Source organism: Cricetulus griseus, chromosome 3 (assembly GCF_003668045.3).
Source record: "Cricetulus griseus strain 17A/GY chromosome 3, alternate assembly CriGri-PICRH-1.0, whole genome shotgun sequence".
In the NCBI taxonomy this organism is placed as follows: domain Eukaryota; kingdom Metazoa; phylum Chordata; class Mammalia; order Rodentia; family Cricetidae; genus Cricetulus; species Cricetulus griseus.
Window position 1 is genome coordinate 12,744,109 of NC_048596.1, and position 25,889 is coordinate 12,769,997.

At 39.7% G+C, this 25,889-nt stretch overlaps 1 protein-coding gene across 1 annotated transcript in view; it reads right to left on the reverse strand.

Annotated features, from left to right (window-relative positions):
- The window catches only part of Sorcs3 (sortilin related VPS10 domain containing receptor 3), a 625,100-nt gene that overhangs the window by 81,374 nt on the left and 517,837 nt on the right, over window positions 1-25,889 (reverse strand). Inside the window, exons 9-13 of the mRNA XM_027407465.2 lie at window positions 21,639-21,818; window positions 13,003-13,149; window positions 11,393-11,495; window positions 7,058-7,134; window positions 4,201-4,292 (exon numbers count right to left, since the gene is read on the reverse strand). Coding sequence (XP_027263266.2) covers window positions 4,201-4,292; window positions 7,058-7,134; window positions 11,393-11,495; window positions 13,003-13,149; window positions 21,639-21,818 — 599 coding nt within the window. The remainder of the gene's footprint in view (window positions 1-4,200; window positions 4,293-7,057; window positions 7,135-11,392; window positions 11,496-13,002; window positions 13,150-21,638; window positions 21,819-25,889) is intronic.

Here is a 25,889-nt window from a genome sequence, read left to right on the forward strand (position 1 = left end):
TGTTTCAAAAGCTTGAAAGAGGCAAAAATTAGTCAACCATTTTATAAGAAAACATTGATGATAATGACATGGTCAAGCCCTTACAAAACACTCCCACAGCCTTCAAGAAAACACACAAAGGACAATTTCTGAGAGAATTTGTATTTGTTGTAGTAGTTTCTCATACACATTCAATAGCTGACATTTATCCACTTGCAAATGCAAATTATTTCTTTTCTCCTGAGAACTGGATTGATGGACAGGACTAAACAAAAATCTCCATCCCTGTCTAAGCTCAGGAAATGTCATTATCAACATCCTTTAAATGAAGATAATACTATCCTAAAAGCCCAGATTAAAAATAATATTTAGTATTTTTAAGTTAGGTGAGGTAAATAGTATCATTTTATAAGAGGAAATTCAATAAGATACAATTCTTTTGTAAGCTCTACAAATTTTCATGTATTTTATTTCTAAAAAATGAAAAAAATTTGAGATGTGGTATTTACACAATGTGTGTGATGGTCGATTTATTTCTATACTAGATAATAACGAACTCAAGGTTATTAGCATATCCACTGAGTGGATCTCAACCATTTATTTATGGTGAATACATTCAGTTTTCTGCATTTGATATATGACACTACTATTAATGCTATATTCAACATGATAATCTCAAATTTTCATTGAAGATTTTAAGTAAGAATCATTGTTCCTGACTACAGAACCTTTGGTGGATTCTCAGCATTTTTTTTTCTAACTTGGCCAATTTTCCTCCAAGGTCTCCAGGACAAGTTGTTCCTTTGAGAGTAAGTATGTCTCTACACAGAGACATCTACAGCTCAAGTTGAATGGTCAAATATAAGGAAGGCTAAATTTTTGATTTGTTCTTTTTTTAATTAAAAATAGATTCTTTCCTTATACAACATATCCTGATTATAGCTTCCCTTCCCTCTCCTCCTCCCAGTTTCCCCCACCACCCTTTCTAGGTCCACTCCCTTTCTGTCTCAGAAAAAAGAAAAAAAACAGGTTCTCTAATTTCCTGGTTCCATGCTCTCCTTTCATATCATATAGGCTTACTTTCTTTATCTCCATCCAAAAGAAAACAATAAACCTTCCTCTGTCAGCACCAGGAAGGTTCTCTGCAGGAAGCTAGTAAAAGCAGTAAGAAGCATACAAACCTACCCCACAGTCAAGGATAAAGAGAAGTCTGAGATAGTCAAGCATAGGATACAGTGGCTACTTTCTTCTCCTAAGACTTGAAGGAATTCACTAATCTACACTTGTGTATCAAACGTTATGGAGATGGTTCCTAAAACATAATGACAGAGCCAAGACAGTGCCTCATTTGGTAAAAATTAAATGTTTTAAGACTTACTTTCATCTTTGTTGGGACAAATCCCACTCCCTCCTTAAAAGGCAACTCTTCCTTCAACAGATAGAAATGGGTCTTGAAAATGAGAGGGATCACCTACCAGTTCAACCATAGCACCTTTAAATGACATTTAGGTTCTTTTCAATCCTGCCCCCTTTTACATGTCCCCATCCTTGGCTCCAAAACAGTTTTCTGAGTACTCTATACATTTCTGAATTTTAGCCTTAGCTGAGAGTTTTTAATTTCACTAGCTTGCCTCACACTTCTGTCTGTATCCTCCAAGCATCATCTCAGTGCCAACTGCTGTAGGAAGACCACTGTCCAGTATCACATAGTCAGCTCTTATAACAGACATTGCTTTGAGTTATTCTAAAATCGTTGTACTGACTATCATCTCCCAGAGGGCTAGAACCATGTTCCACCCCTATACATGCTCCTCACTGTAGCTAAAACATTACCAGTTAACATACAGGAGCTCCATTGATACCTCCAGTTAACACCTGTGTACTAACTCTTTGAGTAAGGTATTTGATACAGTTGTGTTTTAAAGTCATTGTATTGGCAATTTTTAAAATATCCACATATTTAGGATTGAGAAGAATAATTTGTTGGAGAAGTTTATAACAGTGCCTAGAATGTAATATTCTTTCAACAAATCCAGACTATTATTTAGCAGGAAATGAATAATAATTACACTGGAAATTTTCACATATTCACCCTTAAGATAGTAAATTATCTTTAAAGATTTTTTTATACCTGAAGTACAATCCAAGTGAGGGAGGAGTAATAATATGAATAATGGATTCAAGACCATGATGGGAAAACCCACAAAATTAGCTGACCCGAGCTAATGACAGATCACTGACTCTGGTCTGACAAATGGGGATCCTGCATAAGACTGAACTTGACTCCCTTAATATAGGTGACAATTGTGTGACTGGGACAATATATGAGGCCACTGGCAATGGGTTCAAGATCTAACTCTAATGCACAAACTGACTTAGAGGAGTCCATTTTATATGGAGAGACACCTTGTTCAGCCTATATACAGAGCTGTAAGAGGTGGAGAGGTGCCTTGGTCCTGCCTCAGAAGGATGATGGGACAGACTTAGTAGACTTTCTAGGGAAGTCCTTACCCTCTCTGAGGAGCAGATGGGAGGTGGCAGGGTAACGCAAGGGAGCAGGAAGAGAGGAGGGAGGGGGGAATGAGATTGGAATGTAAAAAATAAATGAATAAAAAAAGCTAAAAAGGATTACTTACATAACCACCTAATAAAATAATATGGTAGCAAATGTAACTATTCTACCTTGTGGTAATGAGGCTCTAAGAGACTGACAACATTTTTGCATGTTTTGACTTAAAAGTGACAATTGTATATAGTTTGAAATGGACAAACCAGGAAGAGTCTTTCTTATGGTGGCTGAAGATTGCACTTGGCACCATGATATCAACTCTCTCTCAGATTATAACCAGATGCTTTCCACTAAAATTCTCACCAAAGTGTTGGTATTACTGGTAATTCAGGGCCTGGTAAATCTAGGGCCCAGAGTTTTGTTCATTGTGAATGTTACCATCTGCACTTTAGCTAGCCTCACCTACAAATAACTATTTAGCTGAACATGAAGCCTGAAATTCTTTCTCTTTAAGATATTTTCATATAAGAAACTCATCTCTCCTTTGTCAAAAATCTAAATCATGCTATAAACCCCTCAAGATACATTCTTAATCTGTTCTTTGTCCTCATTAATTAATTAGTATTTATATTCTGAGCGCCAGTACATATTTTCTTTTGTTGAGATGAACAATCAAAACTGTTTCAATTTTATCTCATTGTGCATTATTCATTTGTGCATTCGTTCATTCATAGCTGTGGTGATGTCTTGCTTGTACAAATAAAGCCTGTCTGATGATCAGAGAATGGAGCTTGCCATTAGCTAACCATAGAGGTCTGGAGGTCTGTACAGACAGACAGGAAGTAAAATAACTAGGCAGAAACAGGATATAAGCAGGGAGAAACAGGAACTCACTCTCTTGTCTAAAGAAGTAGGGTGTGTCTATGCTTCTCCCTGATCTCTCAGCATTTGACTCTATATCTGACTCTGTTTTTTTATTATTTAGATCAATTAAGAACTCTATTTACACATAACAGTTACAAACTCTTTAAACTACACTTGTATTTTAAATGTACTCTGACAGTGCCCCCCCAAGACACTTAGTCACTTAGTATTTTGCTCCATAATAAATTTGATGTGACTAAATAATTTGATTCTATTATCATCTCTTTTTTAGCATTCATGAAGACTTTCTCAAGGTTTCTCCCTTCCTGGCTATTTTTCTTTCATCAACTGTAACAACGTCACTGGTTTCTCCTCATTGTCCAGATTCACTTACAGTATTAAGCCTACACCATGTCTTTAACTACTTCTAAGTCTCGTATAGCTACAAATCCAGACTATCAGTCTAGATCACTCCCTTAATCTTTAGAAGAATATACATGATACCTAAAGGTCATCTATAATGGGACAGTCATAGAATCATAACTAAAGTTATTCAGAACTGTGCTTAGTATCTGCTAACATGAACCTAACCATCCCTGTAGAGCATCTCTCATATTTGGAATCCAAATCAAGGCTGCCTGGGCTTGTTGATCCTTCTATTCTTTTCTGCCTTACCTGTCAACACATATTGCTACCTATGAGGCAGATGATATAAGGATATTGAAAAAGTGGGCTAGTGAGTATTGGTTCAGGAAATAGAGACCAGAATGCAAAACTACTCATAATGACTTCCCCCAACTTTCTCCACTAAAGACTTTCTCATTAATAGGATAGGGAGCTGTCCTTACCACAAGTGCCTGACTGGCAGAGGTGTGTGTTTCATGGCCACGAGAGCTCCACCCCAGTCTAGGAACCAGACATTGTACTCTTCATCAAAGATCTGGAACAACAGCAACAGCAGCAATCATAGCAATGCCTTACATTTGCAGTGCTTAACAGTTTGCAGTCTTTCATACACATATTGTTTCATTCAGATTCTGGGCTTTCCAGTGACTCTATCAGACGGTATGAGGTGTATTGTCTGCATTTGATGAATAAGAAACTGGGCTCACAGGGAACAACACAGCTCTCCTTATGCCACTCAAATGGCACATCCAGGATAGTTCACACTAGTCATGTGAACAAAAATACAACAAGAATGAAAGGCAATATGGTGCATGCTCAAATAGGTAATGCTTTCCTCCAAAAAAGAGTACAATTTCAAAAAATTCTTATCTTTGCTTTCTTATAAATTGCTTTTCTCATCTTTGTTTATTTGCCTTTATTCATTTTTAGTGTTTATTTGTCTAGGGAGAAAAAGAGAATTTCTCCAGACTCTAGAACAATATAACACTTAGACATAGATAGGTACTACTTCCTAGATTCTTCTAGAGGTTGGAAGAAGACCCAAAGTTGATGCCTGTGAATCATGTTTTACAAATATTCATTATAATATAGTTTTCTTGGGCCTTAAAACAAGCCAGTACCTGAGACATACATTTGTCCAAATCTTATTAAACTATCCATTCACTATCCACAGATTCGGGGATCCACATCTCCATCTTTTTATGTTAAGTACCAGCAAGATATAAGAGACTCAACAAAGATGTTTTCAGATATAATTCTATATTTATCAAGGTGTATGATTTGTACAATTCTAGCTTGAAGCAGGGATAGTATTTATTCAACAAAGATCCCCAATTTCAGAGTTCACAGAGGAAAACAGAAATTGTGAATTCTTCAAGTTCTTAACTCTGGTGTTGGCTCATATTACAGAGATACAGAGGCTAGGATGGTGACTCGGAGGAAAGGACTAGAAGAGGATTAGCATGAGCTGGCAGGTAGAAAAGAGGAATGAGTAGTGATAATGGGATCCCCTGCAACATATGCTCAAATGAACACAGCAAAGAAGTAAGTGCCTCAGTCTTAAAACTTTTCTTTATCATTCTTCACTTTTATCTTTTCAATAAAGAAAAATGCCCTACTAACGGCCACTCCTCTTAACATGCAAAGGAATTAAGTTTGTAATTGACATGTATTTCAAATATGATGGAGAGGCGAAGTCTGTAGTTCTAGTCAGAGGGTAGCTCTGTGATAAGTGGTGTAATGGGAATAAAGGACTGAAGTCAGGGAGGAGGACAAAGTGGTACTTAAACTTCCCTCTTGACACTGTCATCCATTGCCAACTCCTCCTCTGACAGTCACTGGCATGAAAAGCAGAAGCTTGGGCAGTTTGAGAAAGAGGGGAAGAAAAGCGAGATGGTAACGGCACATGTGGGAATGCAGCATTGGCTCCCCGGCCAGGTAAAAATTTCTTTAGGCTCTTGGACAGTGATTGTCATCTATACTGGATGAGTTGTTTTGCAGTTGCTGACCTCTTTTGGCCCTTGAAGCAGATTATCTTCTATTCTGAAAGCTGACACCGATTCGTATGTCTGTTCCCTAGTCACAGTCCCTTGATTACAGCCTTTGGAGCACGATTTGCCATATTCTTCATTGCAACCTGCACACTAGTTAAAATAGCTATTGCATCCAGTGAGTGCCTGGTAACACTTTTTTTTTCATTTTTTAAGTTCAAATTAGAAACAAGCTTGCTTGACATGAGTGGCGGTAGCAGTGACAATGAGGGTGATGGCAATGCTGGTGATCGTGATGCCAGACTTTATTTTGCCATCCAATTGGAGCTTGACCAGCAAGACAGCTAATGGTGAACTGACTGCATCAAGACATTCAGTGCCTTTCCCTTCTCTTCCCCAGCTAGAAATCTTATTCTTTTTAAGACTTAGTAAAACGTCATCTCTAATTATTAAGTCCTTCCTAGTCTCCCTAGAAGAACCAACTCTTCACCCTCCTTCAATGATAAGACAGCTAAAATAATACAATCACCCTGAACTATATTTCGTTTTATGTGAAATGATTTCCTTCATATGGTTTTTGAACTCCATAAATGAAGGAATGTCAAATCTTGAGTTTCTTGCCTGAAACCTTGTTGACATTAACTATGTCTGTGCTGACTAATATAGTAGTCCCATGTGGCTCCTTACATTAAACTTATTAAGTCAAAAGTTCTGTTCAGACTCAGCGTCTATCAACTACACAATGGCCATGTGGGACATTGCTGTCACTGCTCGAGGTTCTATTTTTTGCAACACTGGACTGATTTTTCTTGTAGACATATATGTGTTAAGCTGTCTTGCATTTACTGATAGCTGGGTCTGTGTAATTCTCAAATTATCATTGACTTCCTCAACTTTCCTATTTTCAACATTTTAGTCCTCCCCCTTTGCAGATGAAAAAGCAGATCAAGAAAGCTGGTGAGGGAGGACTGCTTGCCAAGATTCCTTGGCACACTAATGGCAGAAACAGTCCTGTCAGTGTACCCCCAGGAACCAGAACAACATTTAGCATCCAGAGGCTGCTACATACTTACTGTTGAAGGGATGGAATATCCAGCCAGGCTAAGTCTAGGTTTCCCTCCTACAGGCTCAGGTGTCCTCTCACCCACCACTACCCCTCTAAACCTGTTAGACAGAGTACACTGGAGAGCTAGTCAAATATTTTTTTACTACAGCCATAAGGAGTCCAAGAATCCCCAGAATCTGGAGATGCTAGATGTCTAAATGTCTACTTTACTTTAGATATCTCCCATATCCCTGAGTCACTTACCTGTCTCCATGTGTTGCCCCCGTCAGAGGAGATGAACACACCGATATCTGTATAGGAGAGTTCTGAGCCAATGTTGCCTGCAACATAAGCAGATCACCTGAAATTGTCAGGCAGTTCACATTTTAAGTGTGCACAGTGTTAGAGGAGGGTATCACAGTAAAGTTTCCCCAAAGGATGCTTACAGTTTATTTGTGCACACTCTATCTTGAGGTCACCTAGAAATAAAAACCCAGCAGGAGAAAGAAAATAAAAAAAACCTCATTATGAGAAAAGCAGGGGAACAGAGTGACACAGCTGTTAGGGCTCAGGGACTGACGATTGATGAAGTCACTTACTCTCACCACCCAGCCTGTTTCAGATTGTTCCTCACCGGTGCGCACTGAAGATGCAAGGGGCAGAAGGGTACACATGAATATAGAGGATGGGAACAGAGCTCTCCTACTCAAATACAGCTATAGCCTAAGAAAAGAAAGTGTGTGTGTGTGTGTGTGTGTGTGTGTGTGTGTGTGTGTGTGTGTGTGTGTGTGTTAGCATGGATGTTTGGATGTGTATGTATGTGTAGATGCTTCCAACTTAAATTTGCTGCCCAGTAGTAAATTTGCTGACCTACTTGAATCAACTTGAATTCAGTAAGTTAAAAAAAAAAAGAGCACATTAAATTTTGAGAGGAAAGTAGTGGGGAGATGGGAGAAATGAAAGGGGGAAATATAGATTTGACTAAAATGTATGATATATTTATTAAATTCTCAGACTGATGGGGGAGGTCCTTCTGTGTATGTGTTTGTCTTATTGGTTGATAAATAAAGTACTGTTGGCCAATAGGAAAGCAAGATAGGTGGGACTAGGAGTCGGGGAGGATTCTGGGAAATGTAGTAAAAAGAAGTTTATGATCCAGGCAGAGAGTGACATAGCAGGCAGACTTATATATAAGCAGGGACAAACAGGAAGTTGTTCTCTTGTTTTTCCTCTTCCTCCAGCTCTCTGCTCTGGAGCCGCCATGTAACCACCAGGAAGACAGAACACAAGGCCAGCATCCTCCATAAGATAAGTCTTATGGTATGGTTGATAATTAAGACTGAGCTAGCAGATAGGAATCCTAGTCTTTGGCCAAGCAGCATTTGTACCTAATATAAGTCTCTGTGTATTATTTGTGGCCCTAACACAGAGGGCAGAACTCAGGCAGCTTGGCGGAAAGACTTACCATTACATCATACAATAAGAAGGATGTTAAAATATAAGGGAGCTTATTATAAAGAAGGGTCTCATGAAGAGGAAGGTAGCAATGGGAGCGGTATTTTTGGGAGGGAAAGTGACCAAAATATGACATACATATGTCTAGATTGGGAATAATAAAATTCAAAGACCTCAAAAAGAAATAAAACTATACAAGAAAAAGAAAACAGCTGGGACAGAAGAGATGGCCCAAATGGTTAAATAAATAACTCACTGCCGAGCCTTATAAACTGAATTTGATCCCCATGACCTACTGATGACAGGAGAGAAGCAACTTCCTCAAATGTTCTCTGGACTCCATACACACACTTGTGGCTTGAGTGCATACACGTGCAGCCACAGACACACAAAATAAACAAATGTCTAAAAAAAAAAAAGAGTAAGATTCTTTAACTCTGCTTATGTTGCCCTAGCATTCCTAGTGGACAGTCTCATCAGAGATCCTACACTAATACCAACTGGCACAATACTATACATAATTATGGAATGACTGCCTGCATAAATAAAGAACTGAATGATGTCCCTAGGATGATGTGCACTTGGAGACACGTTAAAATGAAGAAAGCACCCTAAACATATAAGAGTTTATCATATTGGTTGATATTTTTCATTAAACATAACAGAGAGGGAATGTTAGCTCCCACACATCTGTAACCTAAATAAGAGCACAATAAAAATGCAATAATGAAAATGTTAATTGAGCTCCTGACATTTAATACTTCAAAATGAAAAATTAAAGCTGGCTACAGCTTGTCAAGCTCCCATCAGCATCAAGGAGCACACAGCTAGCCAACTTGTTTTGACATGCGGGCTTCTAAAAATAACCCCAGTGCTTAGGGCTCAGGGAGTAGGTGTAAAAGGAGAGGGGAGGAGCTTTGACAGCCACTTTAGATATCTGTCGGGAAATTTATCTCTTCAGGCACAGGTCTAAGGGAAAACAGCCAAAACAAAAACAAAAACAAAGAAATAAAAGGTTGAAAGGAATATCAGAGCAGACATTCATCCACAGCTTCTTTGAGACCAGTTTTCAGGACAATTTGGAAAGAGGAAGTGAACAGGGAAAGTGGGAGTCAGGGCTCTGATCTCTTCAGGCTGATAGAAGAGATACATACAAGGGAGAGATATCTGAAGAAAACCCCCAACCTTGCATAACAGTGAAGGCATACTTGGGTGACTTCCTAATTGTTTTCCTGAAGGAAAGGAAAGGCCAGCAAAGTAAAGAAAGCTAGTCATAAGGAAGTGGAAGCTAGCAAGTTAGCTCAAAATCTTGTCATCTCTATTTTAGGTCTCCCGATGTTCCATGGCTGGCAAGAAGCCTCAAGGAGTTTGTGAGCAAGGGAAGGTAATTAGTAAATCATGATAACAGACCTAAATATTCAAAAATAAATACTTAATTTCAGAATGCCTGCTAACTCATTGAAGACATAGTATAACACTAATTTAGAAGTGTGTGTGGTTATACCATCTCACCTACTCTGAGTATTTTCTCCAGTCTCATAAATGTGGTCTTTTCTCTCTGTTCTTGCAATATCTCCATAAGGAAGACAACACTTTCTGCTTTACAGATGAGGACATGAAGCTTAGAAGTTAGAAAAAACTAAACCAAATGCACCAACCTAGCAAGTGTCAGAGCTTAACTTAGAGAGCTTGATAACAGGGTTCCTGGATTTCACTGCGTGCATAATGTATGCATATGATTATGGGTCCTATCAAAGGAGAAAACTAAACTTCCTTCTTCTGATACAAGAGCAGCTTTAAAGTCAAGGATACAGGGTGATGATAGGTGACTTATGCAGAGTAGCCAATGTGTCCTGGGCATTTGCAAGCATAGGATATCCATTCCTTCATGTAACCCCGCAATCCAGCTACATTAGTTTTCCTGTCGCCACTTTGCTAGTCAAAACCCAAAAGTCCAGAGTGTTTGAGCACTGCCTGGCTATCATCAGAAGAATTCAAATAATGTCTGATTTATGACTGATCACTATTTTCCTCTGTAGCATCTGACCCAGCCTTGGATTTCCTGTAGACTTTGATGACAGACAGATGGGCTATCAGTCTCTGAGCTTGAAGAACTAACTCACATGTCCTATGGGTATGGGTATCGCTCTCCAAGCTAGGGGCAGAACAAAAGAGCCTATGCTCATCTCACTGTCCTGTACTTCTGGGAACAGCAGTGGTGTTAGTCATGCTGGATACTGTCCACACTTGTTAAAGAGAAGCTGCTTGTGACAACAGTTAGCTGCAGCAACCACTAAGCTGATTAGCATGCTCGGTGGCTGATAGTGATTGAAAATTCATTGGATTTGAGCTTTGGAGCTGGAATCCATGTCTAGAAGAACAGCAGATCCAGATGCAAGTGTTGGGTTGCTAGAGGAAAACTACTTCCTAAGAAAGTCACTGTGAATGTATCTGCTTTCATTAGAGAGGGAAAAATAAAGCTACCTGACATAGAGCTATAAGTTCTAATATTAGAAGCCCGCCTTACTTTATGCCAACAATGTATTCCAGAAAAGGTATATGCAAATAAAATGCATGCTAATCCAGGCACATCCCCCAGAGACTTTCATTCTCATCAGAGAGCTGCTTTATCATCATTTTTGATTGCAGTTCAGTGGACAGCGGCTCCAACAATGCAACTTGAAGTTTTTCTGCCCTTTCCCCCAGGCTCTCTGCCAGGTGCTTAATCATGGGTAAACAAACCTTTACATGCACCAGAGACCTCCTGATTAAAAACAGCTCTGGGGTGAAACCCTTTGGAAAGTATCTTCTGTGTAAAGAGAAAACTGCCCTACCTAATATTTGGAGAATTCCCTGTTACAATCTCTCTGATCAGTCAGTTGACTTTGACAGGAATACTGGCCTTTCTCTAGACTCACAGGACTGGTCTGGGGCTAGGGGCAGGATGAATTAACCTAGAAGCTAAACCTGTCCAAGGCTCCTTGCAATCTAGTTTTTGATGATGGGCTTTCAGGATTGAAGAATCTTGCTCATTTTCTGGGGAGCGTCCATCTAATGCGCAAATGAATCCACGACCCACACATAAGCCACAAACCTTACCCCAGAAACCTTTAGTGAGGAAAAAGCCCAGGGAAGGTTCCTTACCTGTGGCAACCACGAGTCCAGGGGCTGTGTCCTTGCTAGAGATCCTTCCAGAGGAATAAGGGTTTTCAGAGAGCTGCAGATGAAGGTGTAAGGAACAGAAAGGCTAAAACAAAGAAAAAAAATTCATTCTGAGAAACTTCAGCCATACCGTCACTTCTGCACAAGATGAGAGACTTGCAGAAGCATACCATCTAGGAACAGCAATGATGGGTGCTAAACTGAGATCCACCTTCCTGGTGTACCCAGTACTTCACATTAGCAGCTGCCCCAGACGTCACTCATAGTTTCTTCCTTGCTTGCTCTCACTCATATCAAATGCCTCTTATGCCATCAATCTAGTCTTCAAGGTCTTGTTCATAGTTAGCTCCAGGAGCCCTCTAGTCCTTTCTTTAACAAAGGATGACAAATGTCCTTCCAGATTTGTTGGTAGCCATCAAACCTGCTTATTAGAGCTCTAAGGGATCACCAGGGAGAATGAAGAGAGGTTATGTCCAGGTTCTCAACCACCATCTTAAGCTATAGGCTATATCTATGTGTTTGTATATTTTGATTCTGCTTATAATTTTACTTAAAATAGTTTAAGCCATTATCTGAAATTCACTGAACACTGAACTGTTTGCTATTCCTTTCCTATGGCCTGTATAAAAGGGATTTGGACGTATATATAGTTAAGCCTATAAAATGAAACTAAATATGATGAAGACAAGCTGAAATAAGGAGAAAACTAGGTGAAGAGAGCAAGATGAGGTCATCACCGAGGTTTAGCAGCAAAAAGAGAACCAATGATTTTGTGAGCTGTTCCAATGGGTAGGCAGCCATTTGTGTGACATTCCTCGTATCCAACCCAAAGCCACAACAAACGCTAAACACATCAAAGTGTAGAATTGGACTGAAAGTCACAAAATTTTCGTGGCTCTGACTGACCTAGACTCGACTACACCTCTAGATTTTAACAGTGTCTAGAAGTCACGTGGCTGATACATCTCTTCGAACACATGGCAGAAGGCAACTTTTGGCTGAAGATAAATGCAATCACATATCTGAGATCTTAGAATGGCTTCTGGTTTAAGCATTTACTAACAGGGAACTAATGGTTGTGTTACTGTCAATTATCTTTCCTCAACACTTTAAGTTAAGGCACCTTGAGGCAGAGATGTCACCTTACACATCATGTACTTCACACTGTCTGCCTCATTATTCACACAGCAAGGACCTTCAGAAGCTAACAGGTTAACTGATGATCCTGTGTAGACAGTCCTTTCTGATCATCCAGGGTTTCCAAGGTAATCTTTGCTTACCCTGACATCTATGCAGCACCAAACAAACTAGAAATCAACAGATGGGTTAGCCCTACTGCATTCTGTCTGGGACTTTTATTAATAAGTGAAGGCTCATTTTCCACATCTTTTTATTACCATCAGCTATAAGACATTGGCTATTGTAAATCAAAATCCATGAAATCCACTGAGTGTTCCATACAGTTGGTGTAATGGTCTGAGCCTGCAGACCTGTGCTCCCAACATTGCTTAGCACCAAGATCAAGTTCCTAAGACCTAATACTGGAAGGAGACCTTGAAGCAGTATTCCCAGGGAAGGACTTGATAACTGACCAGTAAGCAGTGCACGGGGCTTCCTCTCAGGTCCACATCTGGAGCTTGTAGTAGACGCCAATCCCTGCCCTTGTTGTAAGTGATGTATGTCTTCACCTGGTCATCCACCTTCTTGTTTGCCAGGAATATCCCCTTGATACCTGCTACCTAGGAAAAAGGTAAGAGATGGAGAACCATGTTGGGCAAAAATGATAGTAGCCTTGGAGAAACCCCGAAAGAATCACCAGCATCTCCCACAGGGGATGATGAAAGAAAGGAAAGAAAGGAATGGAGTAAGGTACTCCATATTCCCCACAGTCCCTGTTCACCTTTGTACTCCACACCAAATCCCTACACATACCCCTTACCCATCCAATTGTCCCAACTTTGCTGGTCTTTGTCTTTTTTTTTTAATTAAATATTAACAGTTCCTTCGGTAACAGGTATAACTCTGGGTCCAGGACCACCTATTGCTGTAATGGGCCTGTGACATCCTTGCCTGAGAACGGGTATGTGCAAACATGCAGGATTAGCATGTTAAACAAACAGAATGTGCTTGTTCTGTTTATCCCAGGAGAACACCACCCACCATTAAGAGAGGCAATTTCTATGCATCACACAGAATATTCTCTTGGTCAAAACCAAGAGAATGGAAGGCAAAAGTTGTAGGAAAAGAAGATGCTTTCATGGAAATCTCTTGAAGCAGCCCAGAACTTGTCTGCCCTGAATCTGGCACAATGGTACAGCACATGCCATTTGTGGGGGGATAGTTCATCATGTGTACATCATTCCTGAGATGATTCTTGGCTTCCTGTCTTGAATAAAGAAATAAATGGACATTACTTTAAAGGCCACTTAGCCACTGTGTCTTTCGGTACAAGAACTTTCAATGTTTGGTTGCAACTCAACTTAGAAATATATTCATTCTACATGCTAATTGTCATGTCCACATCTATATGTTTGGAGACATATGTGTGGATATTCTTCTGACATTAGGGAAACTTCAGCACATCTTAGCCTCACTGCATGGAGTGTAACAGGATTAAGAAATGAGATACATGCTTTTGCTCTTCATCTGAGGCGGTACTTAGCACTCCATTAACTTTACATATCCCTTCTCCTAATGCAGGTTGAAATCATTAATGTGGCTGCTGCAGGGGTTCTTAGAAGTCTAGTGAGAAGCATGTGATGGGTCCCACAAAAGGGTACAAGTGTCTATTATAGTACGGCTTTATTCTTTGTGCATAACATAACTGTAAGACTTTGAGTGATCCCAGTGTCCCATTTTTCTGCTTATTAATTGGTATTTCTTTGCCTTACCTGCCTCTAGTGTCTCCCTCCATTCTATCTGCTGTTACAACCTTCAGTTAGAGTAAAGATTACCTTGACTAGGTAGCCATGACAACTAATTGAGAACAACACAAAAATAGCTAGGTGTATTGTAATGTTAACAGACTACTAAGGACCCTGGAAGGAAGAGGAGAGAAGGGTCATAAGACTCTCACATGGGAAGTAGCCATTATTCCTTCCTGCCCTCCCATATGTGTAAGTGATCTTGGAAGACGCTGTAGTGCATAGGAAGTAGAAGGGGAAGTGAAGGTTGACTCCATGATGCTGTTTGCATGAGGTCGTGACAGCATGGAGCTCTGTGGTGATACAACGGTTTCAGGGAAGCACTCATGCTCCTGGAAGTCACCTTTCACCAGGGCTATAAATTCACAGGTCCTCCATGTTGGACTTTGGTGGACTCTTACTTTGGATGCCCTATCTGGGGTGAACAAACATTTGATTTCATTGCCCCAGGAAATGTTAATGCAATAGTGTCAGGTTGGCCAGGCTCACTTTCCCTCTGGGAATCAGACTGAGGTACAGAGGGACAGTGACTGCAGGTCCCTTGGCAGATCAAGGTGTCCAGGTGGTATGGTCATCTGTTGGCTATGTCCCTAGGACTTCAGGACAAGGAAACTAGGAATCTGCTGAGAAAAAGCAATTACCATGATCTGCCGTGGGCCGTCCCTAGTATCTGAACTACAATAAGGGTCTGACCAAGGTCAGTGCAGAAAAACAGTCCCTGTGGAGTTTATTAGCAGCTGTCCATTTGGAGCAGAAACGGTCACTGAAGGTTGTAACAGCAGATAGAATGGAGGGAGACACTAGAGGCAGGTAAGGCAAAGAAATACCAATTAATAAGCAGAAAAATGGGACACTGGGATCACTCAAAGTCTTACAGTTTATCTGTCCATGCATAGAGAGTTCAGCACTTACTAGAGAAGTGAAAAATGAACCTCCAACAATGAAGCATCCAAGCTACACACACACACACACACACACACACACACACACACACACACACACACACACACACCTGATAATACCAAGTATTGAAGGATTTGTGAAACAAGGACAACAATCATATTCTCAAAATGAACTGCCAATTTGCAAACACTTCAATGGCTTTTCATGAACATAGACTTATATTTAATTTGGCAATTCTTCCTTTAAGCATTTAGTCATGAAAACTAAAAGGTAATGTTTATGTGGATATTCATAGATGTTAAGTACAATCACACAAAACTGGAAGCAATCTAAATGTTCTTCAACTGATGAATAATGACTATAGCACACTCCATTCTGGAATACTGCTCGGCAATAAAAAAGGAACATCTACTGATACAATTCATAGTGATACTGTACACCAGGTGACTACCAGATGCATCTTCTAAGCCAAGGGAACGCAGACTCCAAAGCTCACATGTTATATTATTCTACCAAGGGTAACTCTACAAAAGGCAAAGGAGCCTAGGGGAAGTCAAGTAGATGTTTCTCAGTGGTAAAGGCTGGTACAAGGGTTGAGTATGTTTCAAGGGCATTAGAGAGAAGACTCTGCAGAACTCATACCTCCCACATCTTGAGTGTGAAGTTAGTTAGACAACTGTATGCACCTATCAAAACCCACAGAAGCATATACCAAAGAGCATATGTTTTATTGCCAGATGCACATGGATACTTTCACATGTAGCATTAAGCTGTCCTAGTTATGTGCTGTGAGCTAAGCCATTCAGTTCTATGAGACCCTGCAATTTTATAGTCACCTTGGGGAACAATGCCTACCATAAAGGAAAACTAACAAAAGTGTATCTGTGATTTAGGTCTGCAAGACCCACCAAGGGAGCCATTGCCCACACAAGGTACTTAGCTAGTGAGAGTAAGAGAGTGTTTCCAATTTATTTAGTTTTAATCAATGTTAATTTGAGTTGATATTCAATTTGGCTACTGGCCCAGTTTATTCATATGTATGTGACTCACCTTAATAATACAATTTATATCAACTAAATAGTACATGATTTGAGGTAGGATGGAAGCATGAAATAACTTGGAGTTTTCAGGCTTAGTATGAGTATTTTTTTGTATTGAGCATATATGAAACAAATATTTTGGATATATTTTTACTGAAATTGAATGTGTTTCTATAATTACCTTCATCTGTTCATTTTTTACTTTGAAATTTATGATGCAATAGTTTAGAAGTCTTTTTGTAGCTTGTAGGCAATGTTTTTGGAGACCAAGTCTCTCTATGCAGCCCTGGCCGGCCTGGAAGTCTCCATGAGGATCAGGCTTACCTTGGATTCACAGAAATCAGACTGCCTCCCAAGGGCTGGGATTGAAGGTATCATCATCATGCCAGTTTGTAAGGTTGTGTATTTACTATAGTTTACAGCTCTGGTCTAAGGCATGGCTGTTAATCCTATGCTATTTTAAGGAGTTATAAGTTGAATATTTAACATCTGGGGAAGCATCAACTGTGGGTGCTGGAATGGATATTTGTGGGACTTTTTATTATTTATTAGTGGAGAATAACTAAATGGAAATGTAGTTTATTGTTGGAAATATGAAAAAACCTACAGTACTATACTGTATGAAAAAATCATCCAAATACAAGTAAAATCACTTGCAAAGTGCTGCATTCAACTGGTTCACTGTCAAAAGCAGCCTAGTAAAGAGGAATGGGCTGTTGGCACCTTGCAGAAGAAACCAATGATTATTTTATCATCAAACACTATTTGTTCCTTTATACAATTACAGCAATGGAAATATTGCACTTAGAAGTTGGAATTAGAAAATAAATTAGGAAGAGAACTTCTATAGCTGGAGATTACTGCACCAGATTAATCTTCAAAATTGTGTCAGCCTTTTCTGGTTAGAGGGATTTGGTCTACTACCTTCTCTGGGTAACCTTCGTGCCAAGGCTTGCAAGGGAAATTCAATTTGGACCCCTAAGCCACCCAATATCTGACAGTTCCCTAAACATATTTCTCCTGTAGAGAAAGGAAATACGATTTTTTTATTTTATTTAAATTAGAAACAATTATTTTACATATCAATCCCAGTTCCTTCTCCCTCCCATCCTCCCATGCTCCCCACCAACCACCCCCATCCTATTCCCCATCTACTCCCCGGGGTGGGTGAGGCCTTCCATGAGGGATCATCAAAGTCTGTCAAGTCATTTGGGGCAGGGTCTAGGCCCTCCCCCATGTACCTAGGCTAAGAGAGTACCCCACCATGGGGAATGTGCTCCTGAAGTCCCTTCATGCACTAGGCATAAATATTGGTTCCACTTTCAGAGGCCCCACAGACTGCCAAGGCCACCTTGCTGACACCCATATTCAGGGGGCCTGGTTTGGTCCTATGTTGGTTCCCCAGCTGTCAGAATGGAGTCCATGAGCTCCTACTTGTTCTGTTGGTTTCCCCAACAAGGTTTTGACCCCCTTGTTCATCATGTCTCCCTCTCTACAACTGGATTCCAGGAGTTCAGCTCAGTGCTTAGCTGTGGATCTCTGCTTCTGCTTCCATCAGCTACTGGATGAAGGCTCTAGGATGGCATTTAAGGTAGTCATCATTCTCATTATAGGAAAAGGGCATTTAAGGTAGCCTCTCAACTATTGCTTAGATTCTTAGTTGGGATGATCCTTGTGGCTTTCTGGACATTTCCCCAGTGCCAGATTACTCTTTAAACATATAATGGCTCCCTCTATTAAGGTATCTCTTTTCTTGCTCTCCACTATTCATCCCTGACTCAATCAGAAAGAAAGGAAATAGTTTTGATAACTTATAACATTATAAATTCACAAATTAAGCTGGATCAGCCTTGTGAAAATATTTGCTGGTGATGTAAATATGAGAGAAAAGTAGAAAACACAAACCTAGAGTAAATGCCCACCTCTGTACTGAATATGTGTCAAGTCAGTACCAATGTCTTTATGTTCTTAATCCCCTCTACTCCACAAAGCCATTCAACCTTCTATGAAAACAAATCTCTGTTTACTGACTTCAGCTCCCTAATCTCCCAATCCTAAGATTTTCCTAGATCTCCATCAGTCCATCACTGAAGCCAAGTTACCTCAAAGACACTACAAATTCCTGAAGTTGGAATTTAACCTCCTCCTGTATCACCCCACAACATACAGAATGGTGTCTCTAATACAAGGTGGGCTATGGTCTTTATCCTGGTAGGTTCACCTATACTTGTCCAATAGATTATCATTACAGTCAGCCCTCAGTATCACCAGACAAAATTAATTTGGTTAAAGTATATGCATTTAGCTGAATTATCCATGAAAATTTACTGCTTTTCCCAGCTGCATTACTCAAGGGCACTTGAAGTCCAAAAGAAATATACCCTCTTTGCTAACTGGCCATATGGTCCCCTTTCTCTCTATCTATGTATAAGAATCTCCAGTGAAGAAGGTTAAATCCTAATGACCCCTAGAGACCAATTAAATTGCATTTTATCTCCAAACCACAGGATGTGTCTCTGGGTGCAAAACAGCATCATCCATTAAAAATCTTCAATATGGTCATGGTCTAGATAATGTCAGGCTCCAATTTATTCACTTATTATTAAATGCCTTCTAGAATCTGAAATCTAATCAATTATCTAGTTCTCACCCATGTCCCTGACAAGCATTATTCTGTACAATTAGGATGGCTAGCATACTTCATCAAAAATGTACCCTATCTGTCTAGCCCTTGGTTCATGACATTCTTAACATTTGGGATGGATCACATTTCTCCACTACTTACTCCAGAGGTTATTAGAGGGACTGATAAGAAAACAGGTCACTCTGAGCAAAAGTACTGGGCATATATAGCTCATCATGATCTCCCTTGTTTTGGGATCTGCCTGACCAATTTAGATATGCTTGCTGTACGGTACTGCTGTTTGCAATCACACTTCCAGAGAAGAATGTTTGGATGACTATTTATGCCTAGAACTAAGTGGATGAATGCAATTGTGGGGTACATTCTCCTATATAATACAATATCAAAAACAGATAAAAAGCTCTGTTTGATCTCCATTTGTTTCATTGCTCTCTGCTTCGGCTTTGGTCTATCCTTGGGCAGGTAAAATAGGCAATTTGCTTACTGACCTACTCAAACCCCACCAGACTAGAATACAACCTCCCAGAGGGATTTTGTCATGAGTCTGAACACAAGAGTGTTTTCACAATCAACTGTGGCAAAATTGTGTGGAGAGCAGGATCACAGAGATGTTGCCTTGCCTAGTATGACTTTCTTCTCTATAAAAGCAGTAGCACCAGGCATTTCCCCCCAGTGACACTGAAAGTACAAGACCAACTTCAGTAGTGAGAAAAAATTACATTGACCTGTGCATATTCTTCATACTGATTCATGCCCAACAGCATCTCATGTTCTAAATCACTAAGAAGACCTAGGCTCCCTGTCAAAAAGAATGAACACCACAGTGGCAAACTCACACATCATGTCAAGAACAATAATGGAAACAGTGATTTCTTCCTTTCTTCTATCTATCTGTCTATCTATCTATCGATCTATCTATCTATCATCCATCCATCTAATTTATTGCTGATCTATTTAGGTTCTCTTTATGTAGCCTAGCCTGGACTTGAACTTATGATCCTCTTTCCTCAACTATCTGAGTGTTGAGATTAGAAACAGACACAATGGTTTCCAGATGGGACTTATATTTCTTGGCTATGAGGTCATCTGCAGCAATGTCTACACTTTTCTATTTGAGTCAGAACACAGGGGTATGAATAATTACCCTTACAGTTTTCCTTGTACAAACAGGAAAGTGGAATGGCCTGAATCTTAGAGAGATTCGTTCAAAGAATACCTCAAGACATAACTTACTGCTAATAACAAAGGTATATTTCTGTCTCCTGAACAGGTTAAAGGTAAAGGAATACAAGATTATCAAAGTTACCTATAGCCCTTAGATTTTGATATCAGCCTTCCACCTGGACATTCCCTTAAATTAGACTTTGTTGTTAAAGATAATCTTTTTAGACTTGCACATGATAAAGGCAGTGGACATCCCAGCATGGATGAGGGAGGTTCACAGATGCTCTCATCCCTGGCCAGTGTGCTACTGACAGATGATGGCTGCTAGGGGAGGGAGACTGAACTAATTTAAGGATGTAGTGTGCGATAAGTTGTGCATGCTCACAGGAACGGCCCCACACTTGTGCAGCACTAATGTGACTTAGTGAAATATGAAGAAAGTAAAAAAATAAGAGAGGAATTTGGGAATGGGATGTGAGGGTAGAGACCTGGGATCAAGTAGGTGGTGAATAAACAGACAACTCAGATACCAATGACAGATGCTAGAACCTGGATAAAAACTGATCAGGCGAAGCCATGGGACCATGTACTGACACTTCTGTTCTGAAGAACCACCAGTACTGTATAGACAGGGAAATCCACCAAAGCAAAGCTCATCTAGGTTATCTGAGGGCCCAGCTTGAGCTGCCTGAGCTCACTCATCACAACCTGTGAGGGTTTAACTACCAGTCACTTATTATTTTGGGCACACAAGACACTCTCTTGGCAAGACTGAGCCCATCACAACCCTGGGATACTTCACCCATTTCTCTCTCTAGTGCTGTCGAAAGTCACACACTGACTTTAAAGACATAAGGAAGCATCACATCTCTAGGAATCTGTCACTAATTTTTTCTCTAGTTTCTGTATGTACTCATATGGATTCCTAGGGAAAGTGTCCTTAAACTAGCACACATGTTTTATATTATATCATATATATAATATATATATATTATATATATATATATGTTATATATATTATACACATACACGCATATATGTGATGCACTCATATCAAGGCAAATCTGTCATCATACACATGTGGCATTTCCTCTCTTACCAGTTATTTTTTCTTCTTTTCATCTAAGCTGTGTTCACAAGCATCACTTAAAAATATTTCTGCATGTACATCCACCATATTCCTTTTGCAAGACAGGTACATAACAAGAAGCACAGAGTTTTGAAAGGCTACTTGAGGCATCATCTATGCTGCATGCCTTCTGTTCTGGCTTGTTATCTTGTTCGTATGTATGAGAGCACTGACTTTCCCAAGACAGTCGAGATAGTTGATCCCTTACACATACCATGCCACTCAGCTCACAATAATGTCAGCGGACAAGCACTTTACCTTGATTTCTCTGGAACTGGGGTACAAACAGGTTATATCCCTTGCCTCCAAATACAATTGCCAATGAAAGATGGGGTCAAACACAGGATGACAATGCTTGTGCTTATAAATTTCAAACACATGAAAAGAAAGGTCAATCCAGAGGGGGATAATTTTGGCTACATACCTCATATAATTCAATAATGATATTTCCCATCAGACCTCGACTACTCTTAATGTTCTCCATGGCCAGAGTAAAGTAGATCCCGCGTGTGTCTGAGATGTAGAGGTTGTACGTGTCATTCTGGTTCCATTCCTGGACGGCTGCAAACACTTGGTTCTCATCTGTGCTGATGATGTGCATGTCCTATAATGAGACAGAGGGCCTGTGAGAAGGTAGCTCTCCATACCTTTCTTCCCACTGGGACCTTGAGTAATTACCGGGACGAGTGAAATGGTTGAGAAAAATCTTGAGTTATAGTCAATGTTAAGCAGTTCTGTGTTGGACTAAGGCTATAAATCGTGAACATCATGATTTCTGTTCCCTGCTAAGTGACAGAAAGATGGTTGTAAGGGGCTTTAGTGGGCATCATTTCCCATGGTTTCAAGGGATTCATCGACGTTCATTTTTTATTTTTATATCTGAAAGTTAGTGCTAGTGCTAACAGATGCACCCAGCCTTCCTGGACACTCAAATGTGTGGAGCAGCAGGCCCTATCCTAGGTTTTGATCTTCACTTAGGTTTTAAATCTTCCAGTGCAGCGCTTTCCTTTTGAATCTTCAGTATCAAATGGGTGGCACGGAGGCAAGTGAGTCTTGCTCTAGACCTCCAATCTCACATAACCATGGGAATCTCTTGTGTGTCCAGGAGTTCTGGGTGTTACTGAAGTGAAGCTGAGGGAGGATCTGGTGCAAATGGTACGAAGTTAGGCTTCAACAGTAGTCACATGCAACCTGGAATTTGGTGCCCTGGGTATTATTGTAAGCACGGCACTGTGATGTGAATGACCGATAAATGTCTCAGCCTCCACAAATTCAGTTTTCTCCCTAAGATGTGAAAATAAAAGTACCTAGTATTTGGGAACTATTCTGTCATCCATTTTTTAAATTAAAAGTCAAATAATCCAATGATAGTGACAGTATGATTATTACGATTTTCTGGAGTAAGGTAAGGCACACACAGCAGTTCATCAAAGTGCTCCAGATTGGACAGATAGTACATGACAAAACTAGATTTTAAATATATGAGTGTCTGACTCAACAGAATGATGAGCTTCATTTGAACGCGTAGTTCTTAGATCATTGATTCTAAACTTGTTACCAGTAAGGTAAAGAATGACTGCAAATGTCAGTTTGGCCTCTATGGAAAACTACAACTCTAGGTTTTTAGATGGACATAGCACGTTTAAAGTCTCAGTCCTAATAAGTCTATGTTCTAATGGTCTACTCTTCACATGCTACCATTAAGTTCACAGACTGTGCATTCATTTAGTTTCTAATCATGGTCTGTATTATTCCTAAAATCTAATCTATTAATTTACAGTTTAAAAATAATTTAAAAAAACATGCTACATACATGGCTAGGCACTATATAGTGATGACACATTCAAGTCCATATGAAAGAGTGTGCATTTATCAGGAGGGCATGCTGACATGGTTAAACATCTGTTTCAAGTGATGACATTAAAATGCATAAATACAGTGTGTACACCATGTAACTGATCGTGAATGGAGAACCACACCTGCATCTATGGATAAATGCACTGATAACACCACCAACAGTAACCAAGGACAATGGGAAATTAATTATTAGGCAGGGTCTAACCTCTGCTTTTTTAGACCTAGCTTTCCCAGAAACCATTTCAAGTGAAAAGCGGCAACAGTGTCTTCAATGTCAGCACTGAAGTGTGTGTGTGTGTGTGTGTGTGTGTGTGTGTGTGTGTGTGTGTGTGTGTCTGTGTGTGTGTGTCTTTGTGTGTGTGTGTGCGTGCATGCGTGCGTGCGTGCGTGCATGCGTGCAGAGGGTGTGTCTCCACCCTCACCTCCCCATTTTATTAAGGAATAAGCCAGTTGATCTGGACAACTGGGAGGTAGCAAAAACAAATTCTGGACCTTTTCTTAGAGGTCATTTGTCAATAGCCCCTTGCCTTGAACTTTCTAGTTCATGTTGACTCAGACTCCTTGTTCATTTGTGCTTATATAACCTGTAGAATTACAGTATCCTGCTGAACTGATTTAAAAGAGAAGCTTTACTCCTAAAATTCACGTGATGAAATCGTGTTGTGTAGGTATAGAAAGAATGCCCAAGAACCCAGTAGGAGGGGAAAGAGCAGCTGCAGGAAATACAAATTAAATTCACTTACCCTGTTAAAAATGCAATCGAAATGCCTGGGTTTTCCCAGATGTTTTGGTCATAAAAATGAATGAGCTAAGTTATTTTAAGCTAAACTAATATAAACTAAGAGGGGAGAAAACAACTTAGAACACCATGGAATGGTCAGGGTTAGAGGCAGCCCGCTTTTCTGTGAGTGCATATTAGATAAATGCTATCCCGGGGCTGTGCCAGCTGGTGAACAGGTACTCAGCCTCAGGCATAAGAAGCTGGGACATCTTCATGTCTGAGAAGTACTTCGTTTGTCAGCCATTCAGTTGAAAAGAATGATATTACCAAGATTTTGTCAAGAAACTAACTCTTTAAACAGCATATTGCCAAATTTATAACTTCAATGCAATCAAAATGACCCATAGGTCTTCATCAACTTCTTCATTATTTTCCCACTGAAGAGACAGGCCACAGAATATGATGATTAATCTTGATAGTTAAATATAGAACTATAATTACCTGGGGGAATAGACCTCTGAACATTTTATGTTGATTAGGTTAATTAATATTCTAGCAGACTCATTCACTGTGGGTGGCACCATTCCCTAGGCTGGAATCCTGGATTGTACAGGAAGCAGAAAGCAAGTTGAGCACAGACAGTTACTGCTCTCTGCTTCTTGACTCTGCATTCAGTGTGACCATATGCTTCAATCTTTGTGACTAACCAATAACAAGGGACTGTATTCTTGAATTATGAACCAGAGCAAGCCTTTTTTCCCCATTAAGATAAATATTCTACCAAGGTATTTTTATTATAGCAATAGTGATGGCAACTAAGATGTCCAAGCTGGCTTGGAGTTCCTTAACTCCAAGAACCTTCCTATGTCTGCCTCCTAAATAACTACTATAAAAAGATAATATGCCCAGTCTGACCTTGCAATCTCAACAGCACTAAGACATGGGTCTTTCTGAGATCATGACTAAGAATGACTAGTGGAGAACCTTATACTTTACAACCTGAACAAGTCTTCCAGGTAGCCGTAGAAGATCACTTTGTAAAGTTCTACCAAGCATGTACAACTTTCTAACTTTGCAACATGACATTTTCATCTACAAAGTTCTCATTAAAGAGTCATAAAATTATGAGAAGGGAAGAAGAGGAAGGATGCAGAGGTCATGAGGGAGCAGAAAGTTTGAGTCAGGGGAAAAATAGAAGAAAGGATATGTGATAGGTAGGGTTTTAGTTGGGGGGGATGGTAGGAGAGGACGGGAGGGAGAAGGGAACTGGGATTGACATGTAAAACAATCTTGTTTCTAATTCAAATAAAAAATCTGAAAAAAAGAGTCACAAAATTTTATTTTCAAAAGAAAATTGCAACAGTCTCTTAGTAAGTTCACAGTATTGTGTTAGGCCACATCATAGCTCTCTTAGGGCACATGTAGCCATGGGTCACTGGTAGTTCATGCTTCCATATGAACTCCCTCTCTCTAAATAAACATATAATAATCAGAATATTAAATCTTTAAGAAAAAAGCAGTATTAGTTTAAATTAGTCCATTAGGGTTCTGGACAGTCACAAAGTGTTTTCGTGAATGTAACTAGCTCATTTGAATCCCAAAGAATGTATTAACTTCTTTTTTGCTTGTTCTGAAAACACATGGGCAGACTTTTGGTGATGACAATGAGAGAAAATGGAAGAAGGAAAACATAGTAAGAATTCACTGAAATGGAACCTTGTTAAGGTGCCACAACTTGAAAAGTCTCAGATGTAAGCACAAATGTTATTAGCAAAACAGTGATCAATAATACACCCTGTCATTTCAACAATGATTTTGAAAAAAATCCTAATTACTTTTTGAAAACAAAACAAGTCAAAACCTGGGTCTTTGGATGTAAACACTAATGAAAATACTTCACTGTTCCTGATTTTTTTTTTAATATCCTGGGCCTCTTAAAACTTTACATAAACACCTAAATGATTAAGCATCTTCCACCCTCTAGGCATCACACTGAAGGTAGGAAGTTAGGAAGAAGAATAAAATTAAATTAAGCCTACAGCAAAGAAGATGTCCCTAAGCAGATGCCCCGGTGGTAGAGACATGACAGGCCTTCTG